General features: G+C 44.6%; 1 protein-coding gene across 2 annotated transcripts in view; it reads right to left on the reverse strand.

Annotated features, from left to right (window-relative positions):
- The window catches only part of PCDH15 (protocadherin related 15), a 2,278,876-nt gene that overhangs the window by 1,963,077 nt on the left and 288,748 nt on the right, over positions 1–27,051 (reverse strand). For both annotated transcript variants that reach the window (XM_063961739.1, XM_063961738.1), the window contains exon 2: positions 15,972–16,084. In XM_063961739.1, the coding sequence (XP_063817809.1) occupies positions 15,972–16,056 (85 nt within the window). In that variant the 5' untranslated portion in view covers positions 16,057–16,084. The remainder of the gene's footprint in view (positions 1–15,971; positions 16,085–27,051) is intronic.

Raw genomic sequence — 27,051 nt, forward strand, 5'->3', positions numbered from 1 at the left:
AAATATTAATTAAATGCTGTATCCCTGGATATTTTTTTCAGCTAGGAATTAATCTAATCCATTTTTAAACTTATTGATTGAGTCCACTATTACTACCTTCTCTGGCAGAGAATTCCAAATCCTTACTGCTCTTACTGTGAAGAATCCTTTTCTCCGTTGGGTATGGAATATTTTCTCCTCTAACCTCAGGGGGTGTCCTCGTGTCCTATGTAGTGTTTTTTGGTAAACAAATCATTTGATAGATCCTTGTATTGTCCCTTAATGTATTTATAAATATTAATGATGTCCCCTCTCAGTCGCCTTTTTTCCAGTGTGAACATATCAAGCCTTTTAAGTCTTTCCTCATAGTCCAGTGTCTCTAACTCCTTAACCAGTTTAGTGGCTCGCCTCTGAACCCTTTCAAGTTCCAAGATATCTTTTTTTATAATATGGGGGGTCATTCCGAGTTGTTCGCTCGCAAGTGAATTTTAGCAGATTTGCTCATGCTAAGCCGCCGCCTACTGGGAGTGAATCTTAGCATCTTAAAATTGCGAACGATGTATTCGCAATATTGCGATTACACACCTCGTAGCAGTTTCTGAGTAGCTTCAGACTTACTCTGCCAGTGCGATCAGTTCAGTGCTTGTCGTTCCTGGTTTGACGTCACAAACACACCCAGCGTTCGCCCAGACACTCCCCCGTTTCTCCAGCCACTCCTGCGTTTTTTCCGGAAACGGTAGCGTTTTTTCCCACACGCCCATAAAACGGCCTGTTTCCGCCCAGTAACACCCACTTCCTGTCAATCACATTACGATCGCCAGAACGATGAAAAAGCCGTGAGTAAAATTCCTAAGTGCATAGCAAATTTACTTGGCGCAGTCGCAGTGCGGACATTGCGCATGCGCATTAAGCGGAAAATCGCTGCGATGCGAAGATTTTTACCGAGCGAACAACTCGGAATGACCCCCCTGGTGCCCAAAACTGTACACAATACTCCAGGTGTGGTCGCACCAATGATTTATACAGTGGTAGGATTACACTCTCATCCCTTGTCTCCATACCCCGTTTTATGCATGATAACACCTTATTAGCCTTTGCTGCTGCATTTTGACATTGCGTACTGCTACCAAGTTTATTATCGATGAGCACACCCAGATCCTTTTCAACTACCGTTATTCCTACATTTTCCCCATTTAGTTTATAGGCTGCCTGATTGTTCTTAGTCCCAAGGTGCATAACTTTACATTTGTCTATATTGAACCTCATTCTCCATTTTTCTGCCCAGGCCTCCAGTCTAGATAAGTCATTCTGTAGAGACTCAACATCCTTGTCTGGATTAATTATTCTACATAATTTAGTATCATCTGTGAAAATTGACACTGTGCTTTCCAGTACCTCACCTAGGTCATTAATGAATATATTAAACAGCAATGGCCCGACTACTGAGCCCTGCGGTATTCCACTGAGTACTGAAGCCCATTAACCCCCTCTCGCTGTTCCATATTAAACAGCCAATTACTCACCCAAGTACAGATAGTGTTTCCTACCCAAAAGCCTTAGAGAAATCTAAAAAGATCACATCCACTGCCTGACCCTTATCAATATTATTGCTCACTTTCTCGTAGAAGCTTATTAAGTTAATTTGACACGACCTGTCCTTCACAAATCCATGTTGACTCCTAGTAATAACCTTGGAGGTATCCAAGTACTCTAGAATGCTATCCCTTATTATACCTTCTAGTATTTTCCCCACTATAGATGTCAAGCTAACCGGTCTATAGTTCCCGGGGAGCGTTTTAATACCCTTTTCAAATATTGGGACTACCTCTGCTATACGTCAGTCCTTTGGTATCATTCCTGATCTAATTCACTCACTGAAGATCAAATATAGAGGTTTCGCTATCTCTACGTTGAGTTCCATAAGAACCCTGGGGTGGAGTCCATCCGGCCCAGGAGATTTATTTATCTTAATTTTACTTAGTCTCGCCCGGATTACTCCCTCATTTAAGCAAGGTTGTATTCTCCACCTATGGGTGTTGTGGTCAACCCATAGAGGGGGATTCACCTACCTTGCCAGTATACTGGTGGCGGTATGGTAACCCAGTCGAAGTTCATGCATCAGTATTCTGACAGCCGGGATCCCGACGAGCAGTATGGTGAGTGCATACTGACTGCAGGCATACACTGCTTAGCCTGTCTGCCCTCAATAAGCCCGCCCACAGACTGGTTTCACAGGAGTCTGGGGGCAGGCTTATTAAAGATAGACAGGCTGAGCAGTGCATGCCTGTCTTCCATACGTGCGGCAGCTGCTGATCCCTTGGGCAGGAAGCCAGCGCATATGTTACATACAACCAGTGTCGTACTGGGGTATGAAGGGCCCACCGGGGGAAGGCAGTGGTGGGGACCCATGCTTAGGGGTGTCTACAGAGGGGCTAACCTTTAGGGAGTGCATTGTCTGGGACACTTGTTAAATATATATAGTAAAACTGCTATGCTAGTCCATGCATAATAAAATACCAGATTAGTAACAGGAATGCACTGTGCAGTATAATGTAGGGAGGTGGGCCCTTAGGCAGTGAGGCCCACCGGGGGTTTCCCCCATGCTCCTATGGGCCACTTTGACCCTGCATACAACTTCACATGCATGTTCATGTCTGCTGGCCAGCTCCTTCCTGTGGGCTTTGGTCGGTGCTGCAGCCACCGATGTATGTTACTAGACTGCTTCTCTTGTACATGTATTGTGGTCACCAAACAGAATTACAGGATTAGAATCTGCATTTCCCCTCTCACAGAATCTGACATTCCTCTATTAATACAGAAGTGGGGCAAATGCAGAATGCAGTCAGGGGAAGGGGGGGGGGGGGGGAGGGTTTGTGTGTGTGTGTGTGTGTGTGTGTGTGTGTGTGTGTGTGTGTGTGTGTGTATGTATATTATATATATATATATATACACTGTATATATATATATATATACATACACACACACACATATTTTATATATATATATATATATATATATATATATATACACACATACACACACACACACAGTATATATAGCACACACATACATACATACATATACAAACACACTACACAAACACACATGCATACATACATACATACATACATACATACATACATACACACACAACATACGTGCCTACTTTTGAAAACTAGTTTCAGGGAGATTTTAGATGAATTTTCAGCGCCGCTGAGGGCAAGGGCGGATTTAGGGGTGAGGGCGCCTCTAGGCACAAAAGCAACACCCCCCTGCATAATTTTATTTGAATTTGTTTGGTTATTAGACCTCATTTGATGACAGACAATTTAATAGATTTATTTAAAAAAGCCACTAACTACTGTATTATTTTCTTTTCTTTTTTTCAAATTATATATACATACTTAATAGGACAGCTTACAGGGGAGTATGTGAATGTCCAACCCATTTACACTCCATTCACAATGGCATATAGTACAGTACATTGGAAATATTTTGTAGTTACTAGTACTTTTTGAACTAACAGTACCAACACAAGCATCAAGTGCCGCCCCTAGGCACGTGCCTCAAATGCCTCATGGGAAATTTGCTATTGGCTTAGGGGGCATGTCATGTGGCATGTCTAGTTTCACCTAAATTTCCAGGGCTGGTTTTCCATCCTAATCCGCCCCTACCTAAAGGTACTGTAAAACCTTAAGAAAAAATATTATCCACAAGCACTGACCCTATTCTGATATAAATCATAAAACACTGAGGAATATCCTTTTTGACATGGAGTAAATTTAAGGTAATGCACTCGCATACTGTACACTAAAATAGACAATGAAAGGCAATGTACGCAGGCTTCAATGGTTTGTAGATAGATCTCTCCTTGAAATTACACATTTCTACACATTTTGTGAGACTGTAAATCACTTCTTCATGGAAAGTCTTTTCCTGAAGTATTGAGTTGCAGTTTCACGAAACACCAGTGCTGAAAGTAGGGTGGTACGGGGTGGTATGGAGCACCATTAAGAAAATGGTGGTGGTACGCAGAACCACCAGCACAGAGCTGGGGCATAACTTAGAAGGGGCATTTTTGTGTGTGGGACTTAAAATGGTGTCAGTGGCATAACGGTGTGTGGCCTAATGTTTAATGGGCATTACGGTGTGTGGCATAATGTTTATATGGTGATATGGTGTGTGGCATAATGTGTAATGGGCATTAAAGTGTGTGGTATAATGTGTAATAAGCATTATGGTGTGTGGCATACTGTGTAATAAGCATTATGTTGTGTGGCATAATGTGTAATGGGCATTACAGTGTGTGGCACAATGTGTAATGGGCATTACGGTGTTTGGCATAAGGTGTAAGGGGGCATTATGGTGTGTGGCATAATGTGGCTGTGCCTCTATTGTCATATAGCCACTTCCCTAGTTTTGTGTGACCACGCCCCCTCATGACATGTGACCACGCCCATTTTTTTACTATCCGTACCACTAAGAAAAGATTTCTACTTGTACCACTGCAAAACACATTTGTATACTTACCCCATGTCACAGTGGACATTGTACTTATATTGTTTATCTTAGATTGAATTTTATTAGTCTTTGAAGGGTTAAAAAGTTTGAGCATATGGGAAAATGTATCAATTTAAGATGAGGGACTGAGATTTAAAACAAAGAGATCAAAGAGATTTAGTGGGGCCAAAGCTTGGAAAGAAAGAAAATTGTGAGAGATAACATACTAGCCAATTAGCTTCTGCCTTTCATTTTCAAAATGTGTTTGAAAAATGAGTAAGGAGCTGATTGGTGCTATATGAGTCTTCTCACCTAAAATTAAGTAAGGGAAGTACAGCAAGCCTTTTAGTCAACACTTAAGGATCCTGTTAATTTTCTACATAGTTATGTAGTAACTGCATAATTGTATACATTGTTGATATGTGCTTATAGACTTATAGACAGTGATGTGCGGTGGGGTGAGGCAGGTGAGGCAGAGCCTTTCCTGTCATACTTACATTTAAACCAGAGGTTTGACTGAATAAAGTATATAAAAATACTGATAATTTGTTTGAAATATTTTCTTTGAATTATTATAATAATTTTTATAACTCAAATTCTGGAGTAAAAAGTCTGTGGCAGATGAGGCAGTGCCTCACCTTTGTATCCTTTCCACACATCTCTAATCAAAACTCACCAGATTTCCAGGAGTTTATACTGCTGCACCTGTGTATGATGACCAGATGTACCCTTTGGCTCATATATTGCAAGGAATTCTGGCTCTGGGGTTAGCCAGTGCCTCCTTAGCCATTTAGCTCACCTCGAGTCCCTGCTTATAGACACACTAGGCGATGAGCTCTGTGAGCGACATTGCCTAGTGTGTCCCCCTCCCAGGCCATCCAATGTAGACATACACACTGTGCGATGCCGCTAGCGCTATCTCACAGCGACGTCATGCCGCGGCCAGCCAGACCATGCAGCTTTGGATGATGAGTCCAAATTGAGCTGCATGCACGGCCAAGACTGAGGGTCATTAACAACCCACGTTGCCGTGCATCACTCATCATTTACAGCGTACACACTAGTCAATATAGTTAACAATGACGCTCAGGAAGGATCAAAATGAGCTACGTCGTTTACTATATTGACTAGTGTGTATGGGCATTAATGCAGGAGATTGCATAGAAATGTCTTGCAGGAGGCTGTTTAGCGCTGTAGATCGCAGTACCTTTTATTACCAAGGGAAACTAGTATAATCTGACCCCTAAATACCAAACTAAAAAAAAGTAAAGCTTTTCGGAGTTTGGCCCCATGCTCAGAAGGTGTAAATTGCTTAAACCCATGGAGGAATACTAGCAGGAGAGAAATGCCTCTCCTGCAGCCTCAGATTCTAGAAACTGATACTGTGCATATGTACAGTGTCAGATTACCCACAGTACTGTGGTCTTTCACAAACATGAAAAGCTTCTTCTATATGCCGAGGAAGTAACATGCAGGTATCACTACCACTGATCCTGCAAGTTACACTTAGGGGGTAATTCAGACCTGATCATAGCAGCAAATTTATTAGCACTTGGGCAAAACCATGGCCCTCATTCCAAGTTGTTCGCTTGCTAGCTGCTTTTAGCAGCCGAGCAAACGCTAAGCCGTCGTCCTCTGGGAGTGTATTTTAGCTTAGCAGAAATGCGAACGAAAGGATCTCAGAGCGGCTACAAAATAATTTTGTGCAGTTTCAGAGTAGCTCCAGACCTACTCAGAGCCTGCGATCACTTCAGACTATTCAGTTCCTGTTTTGAAGTCACGAACTCGCCCTGCGTTGGGCCAGCCACGTCTACGTTTCCCCAGCCACGCCTGCGTTTTTATCTGGCACGCCTGCGTTTTTCCGCTCACTCCCTGAAAACGGTCAGTTGACACCCAGAAACGTCCACTTCCTGTCAATCACTCTGCAGCCAGCAGTGAGACTGAAAAGCTTCGGTAGACCTTGTATGAAACTACATCGGCCATTGTAATAGTACGACGCACATGCGCATTGCGTCGCATACGCATGCGCAGAACTGCCGTTTTTTTTGCCTGATCGCTGCGTGGCAAATGAAAGCAGCTAGCGAACAACTCGGAATGACCACCCATGTGCACTGCAGGCAGGGCTGCCAAGAGAAATCCTGGGCCCCGGTACAACAATTTCCTAGACCCCCATGCCCTTCCCCTGGAGGGGGTGTGACCACAGCATGCTGAGGGCATGGCCACACCTCTTTGGGGGGGTGTCTAGCACATAAGAAGAACCCACTCACAGGAGCATGGCATGCCTCCCAGACAGTGCAGTAGAGAGCATGGCTGTGCCCAGGTACTTTTCAGGGGACATAGCCTAATCTCAGGAGGAATGGCCATGCACCCTTAGAAAACAATAGAGAGAAAAAAATTGAATTTTAAGCACTTCCCTGGCCACACTTCAGCCCAGCATACAGCAGTGTGTGCTGGGCTGAGAAGAAAAGCTGAAGCTGCTGCATCCAGGTAAGTGGGAGTGGGAGAGTGGGGTGGTGGGGACCTGGGCCCCTCTATGAGACCTGGGCCCCTCCATGAGACCTGGGCCCCTCCATCAGACCTGGGCCCCTCCATCAGACCTGGGCCCAGGTAATTTGTACCCTCTCCCCCACTCTATCTGCGCTACTGTGTGGCAAAAATAACATTTGCAGAGAGAGTTAGATTTGGGTGGGTAATATTGTTTCTGTGCAGAGTAAATACTGCCTGCTTTATTTCTACACTGCAATTTAGATTTCAATTTAAACACACCCCACTCAAATCTAACTCTCTCTGCACATGTTATATCTGCCCTCTCCCCCTGCAGTGCACATGGTTTTGCCCATCTGCTAACAAATGTGCTGCTACGATCAACTCTTAATTACCCCCTTAGTACATAGCAGCCAGGAGCGGTTCTTGGTGCGGGCAAGCAGTGCCTGCGCCTGGGGCGCTGCGGCCTGGGGGTGCAGCCGAAGTCACCCCGCAGGCCCCGCCGCCTACCTGCACCCCGCTCCCTGGCTGCAGCAGACTGTGTGGGCGTCCGATGCAGCCGGCTCCAGTGACAGACACTAGAGGTCATAATTGACCTCTAGTGTCTGTGCGGCGCTGCTATGGGAGAGACGTCATGACGTCTCGCCCATAGATAAGAGCCGCGGCGGCCAGATGGAGCAGCAGCAGCGGTCGGGAAGCAGGATCGGGGCAGTGGTAAGTATAGTTTTTTTTTATTTTTGTGTGTGTTTGTAAGCAGCTACAAAGGGGCATAGCAACAGGGGGCACAACTACTGGGGCACAGCGACAGGGAACACAGCGACTACGGGCACAACTACTGGGGGCAAAGCAACAGGGGGCACAACTACTGGGGGCACAGCGACAGGGGGCATAGCTACAGGGGGCAAATCTACTGGGGGCAAATCAACAGAGGGCACAACAACTTGGGGCAAATCTGGGGGCGCAACTACTGGGGGCATAACTGTGGCCACGCCCCTCCACAATGAAGCCATGCCCCTATTTTTGATGCGCGCCTTCGGCGCACACTAACTGTTTTGCTGCGGGGCGGGGGAAGCGCCAGTGGTAACTTCCGCACTGGGCGCCACAAGATGTGTAGAACTGGCCCTGATATCAGCAGTGGCATTTTAAGAGAAGAGAGGGCCCGCATGCAGCCTCTGTTGCGGGCCTCCTCCTCTCTGGCAGCAATTGCACATGCACAGGTCTCCAGGAACATGGTGTCCCCACTGTGTTCCCAGGGTTGTCACCAATGTACATAGGTAAATCACTCAGAAATTCCAGTGGCGGCCATTTTCAAAGTGATGTGTCTGCAGTGCAGGTCCACCATGGGACTCCAGAGGGGTTAGTGTAATATATGGGTGCAAGGTGTGCAGTGTGGGTGCCCCTGGACACAGAGGCCCATGTGCACCATTAGCAGGGATATTTTCATTTAAAATGAATACATCTTCCACAAAACTGATGCTTTTTATTTGATCAAGAACATTTCAGTGGATGATACAGATGTGTCCTCCTTCATCATTTCTGCAGTCACTTAAAACAGCCTTTCTAGTTAGTTGCACCTAGTCATGAGTGCATTTACTAGCGCCAAGCTAGTCTGTTCATGCATTTTTCCACAAAAATGTGCCTTATTTGCATTACTATGTGAATACTGACACACAAGCAGACTGTATACAAAATGATATGTTACATTGTTTTCCTTTAATACACTGTAACGTGCCTGGGACTCAGGGTCGATATTGTCTAGGTCGACACACATTAGGTTGACACCTATTGGTCGACATTGAGTAGGTCGACTCGTGAAATGGGTTGACATGGCTATTAAGTCGACATGAACAAAGTTGACATGGAAAAAGGTTGACATGAGTTTTTTAATGTTTTTTTGGTGTCGTTTTCTTCGTAAAGTGATGGGGAACCCCAATTAGTGCACCGTGTCCCCTCGCATGGCTTGCTTCATTTGCCATGCTTCAGGCACGGTGCCTCGCTCCGCTACCACTGCGTTCGGCACAGGTTACCGTTCCCAATTGTAGTCCATGTGGATCGTAAAGTATGAAAAAGTATAAAAAAAAATGTGAAAAACTCATGTTGACCTTTTTCCATGTTGACCTTGTTCATGTTAACCTAATGGTTGTGTCGATATTTCCTGTGTCGACCTACTCACTGTCGACCAATAGGTGTCGACCTAGATTCTGTCGACCTATAGTCCGGATACCACTGTAACGTAGCATTTCGTATGCTTGAATACACTGTAACGTAGCATTTCATATGCAGATCATACTTGCCTACCTGACCCTCTCCATGAGGGAGAAAATGCTCTGTTCCTGGACTTTCCTGGTAAGGTATGATTGCCATCACCTGTGGTGAAACACCTTTCTTATCAATTACCTAGCTCACCACAGGTGATGGCAATCATACATTACCAGGAAAGTCCAGGAATAGAGCATTTTCTCCCTTATGGAGAGGGTCAGGTAGGCAAGTATGATGCAGATACAGCTGCAGTTGCACACAGAATGTAGTCATGCTCATATGATTTTAATCAGCAAAGTCTGCTTGTGCGTCTTATCTGCATAATGATGCGAATAAGACACATTTTTGAGGGGGAGAGAAGCTCCCCACTAGCAGAGTCACATGGGAACTAGCAGCTCTCATGCACCCTATGTGCTGCAACACATTATGTATGGAGGCTAGATGAGAAAGAAAGTATATGTACAGTACATACTAAATATTTCTACTAATCTTATACTGGGTCTTCTCTGCCAGACTCTTTCAAGGTATCACATGATATAAATTTATGCCACAATCCAAATGCCGGCTGGCAACATTGGGGGTCATTCCGACCTGATAGCTCGCTGCAGTTTGTCGCAGAGCAGCGATCGGGTGGAACTGCACATGCGCTGGCGCCACAGTGCACCGGCACATGGCAGTCGTCATTGCCTAGCAATCACCTCTGAGACAGAGGCGGTCACTGGGCGGGAGGGGGCTGAACGGCGGCGCAGTTCGGCCAACGCATACGTGGCTGGACCGTTGGGGGCGGGCCGCAGCGGCTGTATGACGTCTCACGCAGCCACTGCGGCCAGTAGCAGCGACGAACAACTCCATGCCAGCTGCAGGAGCTGCGCTGGCCGGGAGTTACTCCACAAATACAAAAGCATTGCCGCTTTGCGATGCTTTTGTATTTGTGCAGGAAGGGGGGGGGGGGGCGTCAGGGCCGGCTCCAGGCCTACTAGCACCATGAGCGAGAAAATGTAAAAGCCCCCCCCCCCCCCCCATGCGCGCTCCGCGCTCCCGGAAAAGTGGGTGTGGCCTCTGGAAAAGTGGGCGTGGCCTCGTAACTTCATATCATCAAACTATAAATATATTTTCACACAATTAGCAGCCTTACCCATAGCCACAGTAGTGTTCCTTACACACAATGTCTCCAGTATAGTTCCAGATACACATAATGTGCAGTGGCAGATAGACATGACATGCCCCGCAGCAGTGCCAGCTAGACATGACATGCCCCGCAGCAGTGCCAGCTACACATGACATGCCCCCCAGCAGTGCCAGCTACACATGACATGCCCCGCAGCAGTGCCAGCTACACATGACATGCCCCGCAGCAGTGCCAGCTAGACATGACATGCCCCGCAGCAGTGCCAGCTACACATGACATGCCCCCCAGCAGTGCCAGCTACACATGACATGCCCCGCAGCAGTGCCAGCTACACATGACATGCCCCGCAGCAGTGCCAGCTACACATGACATGCCCCCCAGCAGTGCCAGCTACACATGATAGTGTTCACTTTTTAGGGCATGGTGCTGATCACAGGGAGGGCACATTTTTAAGTTAGGAGGGCAAAATGATGTACATACTGTAATGCTTGTTGTTCCCATACCTATATGCTAAAGCATGGACAGTGCGCGCGGAAGGCGCGCAGCAAAAATTAAGGGGAGTTACTTCGTGGGGAAGGTACGCGGCCACATAATAGTGGCAATTTGCATTACACCACACAGTAGTGCAGCTAATACACACTGCACCAGGTAGAACCTCCTATACACTTTGCGCCAGGCACAGCACTGAGACACATTGCACCAGGGAGAGCACTGAGACACATTGCCTAGCCACAGACGCCTAGCGGGAACACTACATGACATGCCCCCCAGCAGTGCCAGCTACACGTGACATGCCCCCCAGCAGTGCCAGCTACACGTGACATGCTCCCCAGCAGTGCCAGCTACACGTGACATGCCCCCCAGCAGTGCCAGCTACACGTGACATGCCCCCCAGCAGTGCCAGCTACATAAATGGCCACACAGTGCCAGATATGCACCCACAGTTCAGATACATAAATGCCCCCAAAGTGCCAGATACATAAATGCCCCTACAGTGCAGATATGCCCCCCACAGTGCCAGATACATAAATGCCCCCACAGTGCCAGATACATAAATGCCCCCACAGTGCCAGATACATAAGTGCCCACACAGTGTCAGATACATAAGTGCCCCCACAGTGCCAGATAAATAAGTGCGCACAGTGCCAGATATGTCCCCACAGTGCCAGATATAAAAATGCCCCCACAGTGCCAGATATGCCCCCACAGGGCCAGATACATAAATGCCCCCAGTGCCAGATGCATAAATGCCCACAGTGCCAGATATGTCCCCACAGTGCCAGATATAAAAATGCCCCCACAGTGCCAGATATGTCCCCACAGTGCCAGATATAAAAATGCCCCTACAGTGCCAGATATGCCCCCATAGGGCCAGATACATAAATGCCCCCAGTGCCAGATACATAAATGCCCCCAGTGCCAGATGCATAAATGCCCCCAGTACCAGATGCATAAATGCCCCCAGTGCCAGATGCATAAATACCCACAGTGCCAGATATGTCCCCACAGTGCCAGATGTAAAAATGCCTACACAGTGCCAGATATGTCCCCACAGTGCCAGATATAAAAATGCCCCCACGGTGCCAGATATGGCCCCAATGCCAGATACACATGTCTCATGCCCCCAGTGACAGACATGTTCCCAGTGCCAGATATCCCCCCCCCTCACCTGCCCCCGTGCTGCTCACCGGTCACCGCGATGGTTGCTGAGGCTGCTGCTAGGTGCTGCTCTTTGGCTGAGGGCAGGGAGGAGAGCGCAGCGTGCGCCTCTCCTAGGAGCCCTCAATCTCCGGCGGCGGTGTACAGGTTCAACTAGGTGCCGGTCCGCAAACCAATCAAAGCTCGCGGTCCGGCAGCCAATCAGCCTCAGCTGCCGGACCGCGAGCTGTGGTTGGCTCACGGGCCGGTGCCGGTTAGAGGGGAGGGGAGCGGACTGCAGCTGTAGCGACGGCTCCAGGCTCCAATATGGCATCCAGAGCTAGCGGCGCCCATAAAGTGCGGCGCCCTGTTCGGCCGCTCTGTTGGAACATGCCTGGAGCCGGCCCTGGGGGGCGGCACTGACATGCGGGGCAGACTAGCCCTGTGCTGGGCGTCCCCCCGCATGTCAGGGAAGATGATTGTAGCTGTGCTAAATTTAGCACAGCTACGATCAACTCGGAATGACGCCCATTGTTTCACCATAAAGTTACAGCTATACTGTATCTCTCATACAGAGTAGGCAGAATGAAACATCGCAATTAATTTACAAATCAAAGAGCAGTATTCAAATTGTAAAACAAGATATCCAAATCAGATTGTGGAAGCCTACTTCATATATTGTGAAGCACGTTATTCACCTTATTTCTGTAGGTCTACTGCTCTTCCCTTTTTTAATTCTCCTTTTTAACCAATTTTATTTTTCAGTTTTTGTCAGTTCATTTTTAGTGGTGTTTAAAAACAATAATGTTTTTACTTTACTTACGTGTAGATTGTATGTCGATCTGTAGAATTTAAATTTCTGAATCAAACATTGTATACAAAATAGTAATGGCAAGCATACTGCATTACTTTTATTATTATAACTTTAGTTTTATTTTGTTTTAGGGATGGTTTGTTTTTTTAGAAAAGAGAATTTAATTTAATTAATGTTTTACGATTGCGAATAGTACTGTACAAGTACTATTGATACACAAGTACTGTTAGAGTAATCAGGACTACACTCTCTCTTTGCTGTTCAAAATAAGGCCGATAGCTTTGGGAGCCTTGTTCAGTCACCTGTGAAACTGATCTAATGAGTCTTAAATGGGCTCTGATGTGTGGCTGGTTAACCTATGGATGACTGCCCGCCCTGGAGCAGGAAAATAACCTAAACAGTACACATTACATTTTGCCATTTCTAACACATATTTAATTACATGTGATACAACCCAGAGGCACTTCTCTCTGAATGTGACTTGTAGACCAATCATATTGTGTGAGAGAGAGCAATGTCTCAAAATACACAAATAATGTCTTTGAAAGCCCAACCAAACAAAAAACAAACAAAATACACAGATCTGTTTGTGTGCAGAATACATATTCACAGACCCAATTCTGTGAACTCAATCAGCTATATTTGCACAATTGTTGTGTAAAAACTCCTGAAAATTAAAATAATACTTGCTTACTCTCCAAGAATGGCCGGGAGGCTCCCAAAAATTGGATGGCACTCCTGGTCACCCAGAAAAGTGGCAGGCCTTCTACATCCAGCTTGTACCCCCTGCATACCCCACACTGTCCCCTGCTCACCCAAGCAGCCACCCTTGTCCAGTGGAAAAGTAGGAGGGGAGATGATGTGATTCGCACTGAATCGCAAGATCGGAGCCCCATCCCCTGCTTTACAAATTTCAGTAATGTTCGCATTGTATAGCGGGGGCGGAGCCGCAATATTGCAATCACATCTTCCACCCCAGCATCCACTCGCTGCTGGACCATTTATCTGGTGATTTTTGCTCTGTTGCTGCCACCAAACGGCAACTCCAGAGAGGTAAGTATTAAAGAAATGAGTGCAGCATGTGCAGTGTGGGCTCAGGGGTCCGTCTCATCGCACACACTGCACTCATTGTAAATAGTGGTTCTTTCCCAGTCATGTAACAGACAAAGGGCCTAATTCGGTAAAGATTGCAAATTCTGATGTCACGCAGCCGCTGTGATCATGCCCCCGTTTGCGCTGCACAGCCCCTGTTCATCCGGCTCTGCCCCCGCAATGCTCCTTCTCCTCCCTGGAAATGGAGCGTTGACCAGCAACCCCCACCATCCCCGCCCCGAGAATGCCTCTGCCTGATTGGCAGAGGCGATCACATTTTCTGCGCCCCCCCCCCCCCCGCAGAAAATACGGGTGCATGTGCAGGATGGGCGCTACACATGCATCCGCATCTTTTTCTCAATAATTCCATTTGGATCACACACTGCGATTCAACCTGAATTAGGCCCAAAATTCGGAAGGAACATTATAGTTGCCCCAACTTAGGGAATTTGGGTGGATTTATCAAAGGTTGGTGAGAGATCAAGTGGAAAGATATAAAGTACTAACCAATCAGATTCCGTAATTTTACAGGCTGTGGAGGATATTTATCAAAGCTGGAGAGTGATGAAAGGGAGAGATAAAGTATCAACCCAGAGGTTCCCAAATGTGGTCCTCACTCAAATGTAGTCCTCAAGGAACCCCAATAGACCAGGCTATAAAGATGTCCATGCTTACGCACAGGTGACTTAATTAGTACCTCAGTTTGATTATACCATCTATGCACAAGCAAGGATATAACTAAAGCCTGCACTGTTGGGGTGCTTGATTTCTGCATTTAGGAACCACTGTACCAACCAATCGGCTGCTGTCATTTTACAGGCTGTGTTTGAAAAATGACAGCTAGGAGCTGATTGGTTGGTACTATATCTCTCTCCAGTTTATATCTCTTCAAGCTTTGATAAATCTCCACTTTTGTAACATCCATTATACAAGTTTAGGCCAGAGGTCTTTTTTAGGTCCAGGTTTTAAGGATAGAGCCTTGAGCCCTGTAGGAGAAAGAGCTCTATATAAATAAAATTATTATTATTATTATTATTAATTATTATTATTATTATTATTTATTGTTATTATATCCATGTTTGAGCACAGGTGACATATTTAGTACCGCCATCATTTTTATTTAACCATGTTTAATGGTCAGATATAGATCACTCTGAAATTATATTTGCAGAATTGTATATTATGGTATTATGTTGCTTAGAATATATGTACTTAATCAGCAGGAACTGATTGTGTTTTAATTTTTATTTTTTTATCTAATCTTCTAAATGTCATCTGAAAATATAATTCTAATACTGTGGATCTCATTAGGCCAAATTGATGACAGTTGAGAAATTATGCTAATGAATATTGTAGAATTTCCATCAGTAATTGAAAACTGGCTAAGATTGCATTTTGGCACAATACCTTTTACATTTACATCTTGGGTAGACAGATACTCCTTTTAATAAATAATTTTGCGTGTTTTGTGTACTGTGCCAGTTCACATGTTTAATGTGATGCTACTAGTACCGCTTTCAGATTACACACCCAGGTCGAACCTGGCTTTTGAACCCGGGTCCGACCCAGTTCAGACCCTTTAACATTGCAGTTTTGATCCGGGTTATTCCTGGGATGGTTCATTTCACACTGAACCCGGGTCACCCATGTTAAACACTATAATGTGATTTAAAATGGACTTTTCTGGCTCACATTGATGAGGTGCCAAAGGAAAAAGAAGGAGGGGCGGGGGACTCCTCTGAGCAGACACATAAACAGCCACCTTTTTCAGAGACCTGTGTTAAATATCTCGGGTCAGAGGCTTTCACACTGCACAATGACCTGGGTTCAACCCGTGTTTAACCCATCTTTTAACCTGGGTTGAGATGCCTGGTTGCTCGATCCGGGTTATTCACTTTGGCGCTATCACACTGCACCTTCACCCGGGTCGACTCGTCAATAACCCAGGATATTTTGGAGATGTGAAAGGGGTATAACTGTGTTCCATTGCTAGATATGTGCTCAGTATGCTTCTAAATAAAGCTTCAATCATCAAAATATTCTGTATATGATGCAAGGGGTTAAAAGGAGACATACCTTCATCACTCTGTGCTTGATTGCATTTGAAGTAATTCCCCAAAACTATTGCAAAAGTTATCCAGTTCAAGAGCTTCAGTATCATTTTCTGTCAGACTTCACTTGGGGCAAATCTGAAATGAGAGGAGAATAAAAAAATGAAGTAAAGATGTGACATGCTCATCTCTCATTCACTCAGTGGCAGTCATGTTGTGTAGGACTCCATTGAGCTCATCATCAGTCACTTGTATCAATAACAGCGTAGCTGCTCTTATCCACTGTGGTAGTCAGAGTGACTGTACTTATTGCCCGCTAGCAATCCCAGATCCACACAGAAGGTTTTCTGATAACAAATGTGCAGTAACCACAGCGTTTTGTTTCTGCATTTTTTTTTTTACCTCTATTTAACACTAAGAGGTGTCAGGAGTTCAGAAAGCAATATAAAAGTACTAAAATGGACTGAAAATGTTTTGCTAGCTGTAGAGAACATCAATCTAAAAATCAAACCTGTCTTCTAGCATACAGACGTCAGCATGAAATCTCAGATGCCACTTAAAAGAAAACCAAGCAGCCTACATGAAAGTACTACTGTACAGTGCTAGTAACATTTATGGACTGTATGTAGAGTGGTTAATTTCGTCTGATACTATATCAAATAAATGGAATGCACTACTAAGTTTCTGTCTTGTATAATTCATTGCAAAGCTAATATAAAACAACATGATCCAAAGGGATATGTATAAAAGCTTGGAGAGAGTTAAAGTGGAGAGAGATAAAGTTCCAGCCAATCAGCTCCTGTCAGTTTACAGGCTGTGTTTGAAAAATGACAGGAGCGGATTGGTTTGTACTATATCTCTATCTACTTTCTCTCTCCAATCTTTGATAACTCTCCCCCCAAGTACCTTAATTTTAGTTGCTACAACTAACCTACACTACAGTATGTAGACAAAAGTGATTGGACACTGACCACAAATAGATCAACAAGATTTTATTGACGTCAGTACTTTGTAGGTCCACCATGTGCAGTGATCACTGCAGACACTCTTCTTGACAAACTGTCCATAAGTTCCTGGACAACAGTAGGCGGTATGTTTTGCCATTCCACCTTAAGTACATTGGCATAAGACTTAATTCCATTAGAATCATGTTTTATTGGCACCGACCTCTCCGCGCTGACTCGAGAATCTCTGCATTTTGTGGTGAGGGGGTGTTGCTTAAAATGGTGGTCAATTAAAATAAATATATCTGTCAGGGGTCCTGGGAACTCAGAACCTCCCCTGTGTGCGCCACTGATACACACGATCAAAGAAACTCCAACTAGTTGGCTGGTTGGAATTAAAATCTGGTAATGTATAGGGGGGGTACACACTGAGAGATCTGTGTTTAAAATCGAAGCAATCTGGCTAGAGCATTTCTACCGTGTCTATGCCCTCCCAGTGGCGCATCGCTATCGCCGGTGCTAGATTGAGCCTGCATGCAGGATCAATCTAGCGCAGAGGTTCTCAAACTCAGTCCTCGGGGGCACACACAGTGAATGTTTTGCAGGTCTCCTCACAGAATCGCAAGTGAAATAATTAGCTCCACCTGTGGACCTTTTAAAATGTGTCAGTGAGTAATTAATACACCTGTGCACCTGCTGGGTTACCTGCAAAACATGCACTGTGTGTGCCCCCGAGGACCGAGTTTGAGTACCTCTGATCTAGCGGGTTGCTCACTTTACCGTTGTGTGAAGAGAGCGTCCCCGCGTCCCCCCCTCTCCTGCTCAGCACATCGTGCTGTGCTGAGCGGGGGGAGAGATGTGTGCTGAGCGGTCTGTGTTAAGATCGCTCAGCACACATCTCTCCCGTCAGTACCCCCCTTATGGGAGCAAATGACAATCAGCAATTTATTACCAAACACTATTGTTTGTTTTCCAACAATTGAGAGTAAATTGCTGCTTGTCATTTGCTCCCATACATTACCAAATTTTCATTCCAACCAGCCAACTATTTGGATGAAAGTTAGTCTGGGTATGGTCAGCATTACATAGGTTCTGTGGCTGATTAACACCAGGTGCAATCAGACTTAAGGTCAACCAGCAAAAAACCTGTGTAATTTGTGTCCCTGCATAATGAGATATTATAGCAACACTAGGTATAATTAGCACTTTGTAATTATATAGGAGGAAGAGAAAAGCTGATGCACACTCTTAGCACTAAGAACACTGATAGTATAAATAATTAAAATAAACCCTCACAATTAACATGGAGTTTAAGTGAAGTTCTTAGCACACATTTGCACAAAGATGTGGGCCCATGCACCGCAACCATGTGACTTCATTTCACATGGGTCCCTAACATTTCTAATACTATCACATTATATAAATTTATTCAGGTCTTAACTTTAAATAGAGCCCTTATCAATGTGAGATCTGAAATGTAGGACCTCTGCTAATTAAAACATTTGAGGGTGCCAATACCAGCAGGAAGGAGATAGGTATGAAATACCTCCAATCAAAATCCAGACGGTCGAAATCCTGACAGCAATTGACCGACGGTCAAAATCCCGACACGGTCAAAATCCTGACATGGACAAAATACCGACATTTAAAATACCGACAAGGTCAAAATACTGACATGTAAAATGCCGACAGGTCAAAATACCAACATGCATTTTTCATTGTTTTGTGTGTATGTTGACATAGGTCGACATAGACACCATATAAGTGTACTTAATCCCCTCGCATGGCTCGCTGCGCTTGCCATGCTTCGGGCACGGTGCCTCCCTGCACTCGGCACACTATTATATTCCCCCTCCGGGTCCACTGGGATGGTAAAGTATGAACAAGTCGGTTTCAATGAAAAAATCATGAAGAACTCATGTCGGCATTTTGACCTGTCTGCATTTTACATGTCGGTATTTTGACCTTGTCGGTATTTTAAATGTCTGTATTTTGTCCATGTCGGGATCTTGACCTTGTCGGGATTTTGACCGTCGGTCAATTGCTGTCGGGATTTCGACCATCGGGATTTTGATTGGAGGTAAATTGACTGCATCCCACACATACACATATAGAGGAAAAAGTAGTCCAGCTCCCCACTTTAGAATTATCTCTGGTTAATTATTATCATTTATTTATAAATAATACACCTATTAAGCTTTCTGAAAGGGTGGTGAATGCGTGTAAGAAAAGCCTGACCGTATTAATACTGTCTGATTTAACCATAAAACAATTCATTTCTAATCCAACTACTCTGACTTTTTTTTTTAAATTGCATATTACATGGGTCAAAGCAATTATTTATCATCTTTATCTACTGCATAGCTATGCTCCCAGATTTGAAGTGGGCGGGAAAGAACAACCTGTAGCCAATTACAGCATCACTCATAGCAGGACAGAGTACATCAGAAGAGGAATATGATGACCTGACTATGCACATAAGGCATATATTGAAAGGTCATACCACTTTCATTAAATGTGATGAACACATATAAAGGTCCTTTAACAAAATATACTTTTTTATGTGTCCATTGCATTTGAAGAAAGTGTTATGACCTTTAAATATTTGTCTTATCTACTAAGTCTATTATTATTATGCCAGTCGAACATGAAAAATTGTATTCCGTCTCATCTATTCATTCTACAGCTATGAATTAGTCTTCACAGCAATGAGCTCGATGAGCCATCATTTTTTATGCTAAATATGAGATAATGTGCTTTTAAAGGTCGCAGATCTATAACATATCAGCTTTACAAAATGTAATATATTCTGAAAAGTCATAGTGAATTTATACAACAGAATAGATAAGGTGGAAATTTAGACATATAGGTAGCAATGTAACTGCCCACTTAGAGTATCACAATTCAAAAGAAGATGCTGCCTTAAAAAATAAGGTGGTAAAATATATTTTTTTAAATGCGTAAGATATTGCTTGAATATTGATATATAAAAAGCATGCCTGCTGTATGTTCATACATGGCCAATAGGCAGCAGTAGAGCATTGAACAACTCTTTTGGTGGAATTCAATTATACCACTTTTACCGGGTTGCACCCAGGGTTTTGTAGCCCAGGATTTTACACCCAGGATTTTGTAGCCTGCCTGCATGCGTCCCGGCTGAGGCCCTGATCAGACTGGCACTAAAGACCCAGCCTACTGCAGGGTCGTTGATGTCAGTGGTCACGTGTGTAGTGCCGGCGCTAGGAGATGAGATCATCTCTTAGTGCTGGTTTTCCTATGCTGTAAACGGATCCGGGTTGCTTACCCATTTGCACTGCACCACGACCTGGGTATTTCCCGGAACCAACCTGGCAAGCTAGCCGGGTTGTATTCCTGGGTCACTGGACCCGGGTAAACCTTTTTCACCAAGTTGCAACCCTAATTACAGTAAAAGCTCAGTGGAAAAGGGGTATCAGGTGTGAGTTTGGCCCGTCGAGCTGTATTCTCGGTGAACTTGCATTGCAAATTACATTTGCAATTCAATGTCAAACTCGCATTTCTTGTTTAAAGTAAATTTGGGTGTTTTAGTTCGTACTTCCCTGACCAGGTGAAAAGGTAGAGAAAATTTTTACTTTAACTTCAACATGTCAGTACTTGGGGCCTTATTCAGACCGGATTGCACCTCTGCAAATTTTGAAGAAGTTTGCGATCGGAGAGTCACCGCCTAGACAGAGTGAAATACTGCCCGTGCAAGTCTGCGTACGCCATGCAAAAAGATTTGCAAACGACGGTCAGCTGCAAATCCATTTGCAACTCACTTGCCATCTAATGATTTTTCAAGTCTGTGCATAGCCCAGGAATTACTCCTACAGTGCAATACAAACAGGCTGACGTCACACATCCTCTCTGAAAACACTTGGGAGCACCTGTGTTTTTCCATGCACTCCCAGAAAACGGCCAGTTAGTTACCACTCCCAAACACCCACTTCCTGTCAATCAGCCTACGTTCGCCTAGCAATAGAAAAAGATGCACGATATTTTCACAGTTTGGCCTTGCGCCTGCGCATTGCGCCTGCGCATTGCGATCCATACACATGCGCAGTCCCCCCCCCCCTCCTACTAGTGACTAATTAGGCATTTGGAAGTTTTTAATAAGCTTACCTGGGACAATAATTACGGTACACGTTATTAATGTGGTTTAAAAAATGGCATCCAATTACCCCCTAATTAACTTTTTTGTTTGATTATGCACCCCAAATTTAAAGTACTTATTTCAATGAAAATTAATTGTGTTTTTTTTATCATTTAAAAAAAAAATGTTTACAGTGGACCTCAGACTACCCCCAAATTTGCATTTTTCATTTAATTCATTTTTAATTAAAAAAATTTGTAAGCTTTTTGCATTTTTACTTTTTTAGAAAATTTTTTTCACAAATACAGTAAACCATTTGACACCTTTTAAGAGCGTCCCGTACTCTTTCCTTATGCCCACTAATAAACTTCTATATGGTCCTGCTAATGTGAAGTTGTCACTTTTTTGGGTCCAATGAGGTCTCCCCACTCTTTCCTGCTCTTTTCACAATTCGCTTTTGGACAAATTTTCACAACCTCTTTGTGAGTAGTACAAAGTGGCATTTCTAATTGAATTGCACGTTTCTCGAGTGCGCGCATGAAGTCAATGTGTGTTTGCAAACTTGCACCGAAGGCAAACTCGCACCTACAGTAACTAAATTCACCACTTTAAGTTTGTATGCATTTAAGGTCAGGGAATAAGATTCCATCAATCATTTGCAGTTTAACTCAGGCTGCTACTTAACAAGGTCGGGGTCATGGGTTAATTTCTGACCATGGCCCTGTCTGTGTGGAGTTTACATTTCCTTACTGTATTTGCATGGGTTTTTACCAAATGCAAAGATTTCCTCCCACATTCTACAAAGATACAGCTAGGTTATCGGACTTTCAGCAAAAAATTATACGTTGTGTTTGTGTGTGTATATGTCCATGCTATAAGGAACGGACATTGTAACTGAACATGGACTAATGTGAATGACAAATATTATCTGTACGGGATGTAGTTATGTGACTGGCAGTCAGGAGACATACAGTCACATAACCTCCCCCTAAAGCCAGCCCTATCACAATCCCGACGGTCGGCATGCTGACCAACAGTGACTATTCCCACTCGTGGGTGTCCACGACACCCATAGAGTGGGAATAGAACCCATGGTGACCACAGGGATCCCGGCGTCAATATGCTGACCGGTGATCTCTTGACCGCCGGTCACGCATACCACACGCCTCTGTACTGCACTGCATAATATGTAAGCACCATATAAATAACTGTTATTAAGTAAATAACAAATAAATGAGTGTTGAGGTATTTTTCTCCAGATGCTCTTAACGTGTGAAATATGTACTGCAAAGTGACAGGTGGGACAGTGGGACAGTCCCTGAAAAACGGGATTGTCCCACTAAATGTGGGACAGTTGGGAGGGAAGCTGTGATACAGCAGTCTCTGTAAACAGGACAAAGTCAGCTAAGTGATTACACATTTTTTAAATACACCCAAATGTGAATAGATTATTGGCTCTGTGAACAATTTTATGGAATAATGTTCATGTTTCAGTTAAATCGAGCATTTAAAGTAGGATGTGATGCATCATCAGATAACAATTGCAACCATTGGTCACGATCAGTGACGGATTTTACCTAGGACTGCAGCCCCCCCAGAAAAATCTGCCACCTCAGGTCATGTCAATAAGCCAAATGTAGTCCATGAGACTGCACTGGCTACACTGTTCCTGGCAGTGACTTCCTATTGGTAGTCCTACCTGCTAGTCACCTGCAGGACAGGCAGTCCCATTGGGAGGTGTTTCCCCCTTCTGGGACTGCCCGACCGGGCTGCAATTAGCAGAGAGCTTACTTCCTGTAAGAAGCCACTCCCTGACTTTCAACCATAGCCAGTTTTTATATGCTGAAGCTGATGCAGTCCATAGAAGTAAGGGGATTGCGCATGCGCAGTACCGATACCGCTATTGCACCGGTCCTGGCACCTGTCAGCTACATTGTTCAGGTGTGGGAACAAGGTGACAGGAACCAGGCAGCACAACCAGCGCCAGCCCCCTTCCTCCAGGTAGGAGCTGCCACTGGTCACGATGTTGGCAGAATCCATCATCTTTGTAAGCTGAAGCTTAATCAGAATGAGTGCAGAAACTGCTCCTCCAGGGCCAAGATATATGCATTGGAAGATGCAGATCTTGGTCTCTGCACTCCCATAAAATGGGGTGGCATGTCCCCTTTTTCTGGAAATGTCATTGCTCTGCCAGCACTCTAAGCTGCAGCTTATGTGGCACTGCAAGTGATCACAAAGGACCTGTTCTGCAAGTATGCAGAATAGATCATGTGCATGCACAGCAGCCCCACCATCGGAGATGCACGTAAACCATTGGGCACAGACTCTCCAGGAAAATGGCATGGCAGACATTTTTCTGGAGTTTTCCTTACTGTACATGTGTACAAGGTGTTTGGTGTGGGCCCCCTTAGACTTAGGGGACCGTGTGCATCACATACACTGCACCCATTATAGATACACCACTGGTTTCAATGCAGATGCAGCAGTGATCCTTTTAGTGACAGAACTGCGAGGCAACACAAGTGAAGCAACTACCCACCAAAGCCGTTGCTACTTGCAAGTCAACTGCATTGTCTGGGCCTTATTCAGGTTTCTAAGACAACCAAAAAAGCACACTAATGGGCAAAACCATGATGCACTGTAGGTGGAGCAGAGAGATTTAGATTTGGGTGGGGTGTGTTCAAACTGAAATCTACTGTAAATTGCAGTGTAAAAATAAAGCATCCAGTATATTTACCCTGCACAGAGACAATATTACCCACCCAAATCTTACTCTCTCTGCATGTGTTATATCTGCCCCACCTGCAGTGCAACATGGTATATGCCCATTAGTGTGCTTTTTTTGGTTTGCTCACAAACCTGAATAACCCCCTCTGTTGCAACCATGATGCAGATGAGAGGAACATCAACTCACATAGTGTCTCTACACCTTTGCCGAATAACTGAAGAAGTAATAAGGAGACTGTAGTGCTGGCACCATGTTTTATGCATAAGAGATCGCAGTTGCACACTCAGACACACCCAAGAAATGGTCTTAACATGCCTGAGTATTTAAAGACGCCCCCTTAACCTCCTCCAAATGGCCTTTCCCTGTCACTCACTTTGCAACTGATTCCTCACTGTGACCTGCATTGCAAAGGTACTTTGGCGCGTGTGCACTGTGGCTGTGATGTATGCACAATCTGTTGATAATTGCTCACTTGTGACTCCATCAAAGTTGTGACTGCTTCTGAATCAGGCCTAGTATGCTATATACAAAATACATATTTGCAAGTGCACATGGATTTTCAGTCTCTCAATACCCAATTGCCAGAAGCATGGCCGGATTATAGAAGGGGCGGTTGTCCCAGGGCTCCCACACAGTCAGCAGAACTAATAGATAGCAGAGCAGCATTTTGCTGCTTGTGCTTTGGTTCTCCTCGTTGGCTCTGCTGTTCTATATACAGCAGCCACCGCGAAGCTCACTACCCTAGTGGGGATACTGAGTAGCAGCAGCTGCTATGGTGATGATGAGACAGTGGGGTCAGAGAAGTATGTGCTGAGCCCGGATTAGTGGAGCCCAGCACATGTACCTCTGACCCAAGCAGTGGGCAAGGCTACGGTGGGCTGATCTTCAGTTCTGTCCTGTCTAGTAGCATGGCCATAAAGATGAGGGAGAAGTGAGTGGTACAGTACCTTAGCTTGTCTTTATACAAGTGTCTGTGTGTGTGTGAGTCTGCCTATATGTATGTATGTATGTACGTACGTACGTACGTACGTACGTACGTACGTACGTACGTACGTACGTACGTACGTACCTACGTACAATCCATATTTAAACAGCAAACCACCAGGTAGCCATAAAAAGAGAGACCAGCACACCACAATAAACTTTTAATGCTTGTGTATTCAAAAAATGTTTCAATATGTCCATAGAAGAACAGCATCATATGGAACAATTTTCATCCAAATAGGATAATATCCAGCCTTAAAACAGGTTACTTATCATGTCAGCTTGCAGGAATCCATCCAGCCCACCTGTTTCCGTGCGTGACCACCTTCCTCAAGGGCTTCATAACTACTTTTCATGGAGCGGCTCTATAAATAGCTATAAATAGCTAGGGTGCCTGTCATTATCGACACAATAACCAACACCTGTGTTTCCCCATTCACCTGTCCCGTCTCCCCGAACTTCACTCCATGTTGCTCTGGAACGCACGCTGGTCGCCGCTGGAACGCACTTCTGGTTCTGGTCTCTGTAGCGGCTTAGCGATCAGCGTTACCATAAGGCGGAAGTGTTGGCACGCACTATACAAGCTGGAAAACAAACAGTGCAACAACCTCTTAAAGGCACACTGTCCTTCACTATTCAAACCAGCCAGAGTAAGCATCGGCTTGGCTATATATATATTCAGGCAGTATACATCCCAGTATGTCAATAATAAATTCAATCTACGGGAGCTAGTTCCAATATATGATTCCAAATATACTCCCAATAACCACCGGATTATTTTGTTACTGTAGCTACTAGCCACATCCATTATATAAATCCTTTAAAGGAGTGAGTAAAAATACGATTCTACTATTAAACAGTTTCAGGTTAAAGGAGCCAACAGATGAAGACATCATCCGAGCCTGACTGGTGCCACACACTCACAGCCTTCTATTAAATCTCATTCCAAAGTGAAAAAAAAGATGTACATAAAAGGAAACAACTACACACATGTCACAGTCTCCTGCAAATACTGCTATATAGCATATACAGTATGACATATTTCCTGATATCCAAAGTGACATAAGAATAAACAAAGGGTCATATTATACCCCTGTTTATTCAAATATTATTAAACCTTGCACAAGTAGCCTCTTCACAGATGATCTTTACAAAAAAAAATTCAAATTCAGTTCCTCATTTAAGCCACCTGGAAAGACTAAATTAAACCTGTATATCAGTTCAAATTCCCACTGTAATAACATCTTGTGGCAGTCTCCTCCTCTCTTAAAAGGTTTAATCTGATTCAAGGGCATACATTTAAAGTCCTTGATTGTATGTCCAGCCTCAAAAAAAATGTTTTGCCACTGGTGTTGTGCTTTGATCAATTTTGAACATTAGAGATGAGCGCCTGAAATTTTTCGGGTTTTGTGTTTTGGTTTTGGGTTCGGTTCCGCGGCCGTGTTTTGGGTTCGAACGCGTTTTGGCAAAACCTCACCGAATTATTTTTGTCGGATTTGGGTGTGTTTTGGATTCGGGTGTTTTTTTCCAAAAACACTAAAAAACAGCTTAAATCATAGAATTTGGGGGTCATTTTGATCCCAAAGTATTATTAACCTCAAAAACCATAATTTACACTCATTTTCAGTCTATTCTGAATACCTCACACCTCACAATATTATTTTTAGTCCTAAAATTTGCACCGAGGTCGCTGTGTGAGTAAGATAAGCGACCCTAGTGGCCGACACAAACACCGGGCCCATCTAGGAGTGGCACTGCAGTGTCACGCAGGATGTCCCTTCCAAAAAACCCTCCCCAAACAGCACATGACGCAAAGAAAAAAAGAGGCGCAATGAGGTAGCTGTGTGAGTAAGATTAGCGACCCTAGTGGCCGACACAAACACCGGGCCCATCTAGGAGTGGCACTGCAGTGTCACGCAGGATGGCCCTTCCAAAAAACCCTCCCCAAACAGCACATGACGCAAAGAAAAAAAGAGGCGCAATGAGGTAGCTGACTGTGTGAGTAAGATTAGCGACCCTAGTGGCCGACACAAACACCGGGCCCATCTAGGAGTGGCACTGCAGTGTCACGCAGGATGTCCCTTCCAAAAAACCCTCCCCAAACAGCACATGACGCAAAGAAAAAAAGAGGCGCAATGAGGTAGCTGACTGTGTGAGTAAGATTAGCGACCCTAGTGGCCGACACAAACACCGGGCCCATCTAGGAGTGGCACTGCAGTGTCACGCAGGATGTCCCTTCCAAAAAACCCTCCCCAAACAGCACATGACGCAAAGAAAAAAAGAGGCGCAATGAGGTAGCTGACTGTGTGAGTAAGATTAGCGACCCTAGTGGCCGACA

Source organism: Pseudophryne corroboree, chromosome 3 (assembly GCF_028390025.1).
Source record: "Pseudophryne corroboree isolate aPseCor3 chromosome 3, aPseCor3.hap2, whole genome shotgun sequence".
NCBI lineage: Eukaryota > Metazoa > Chordata > Amphibia > Anura > Myobatrachidae > Pseudophryne > Pseudophryne corroboree.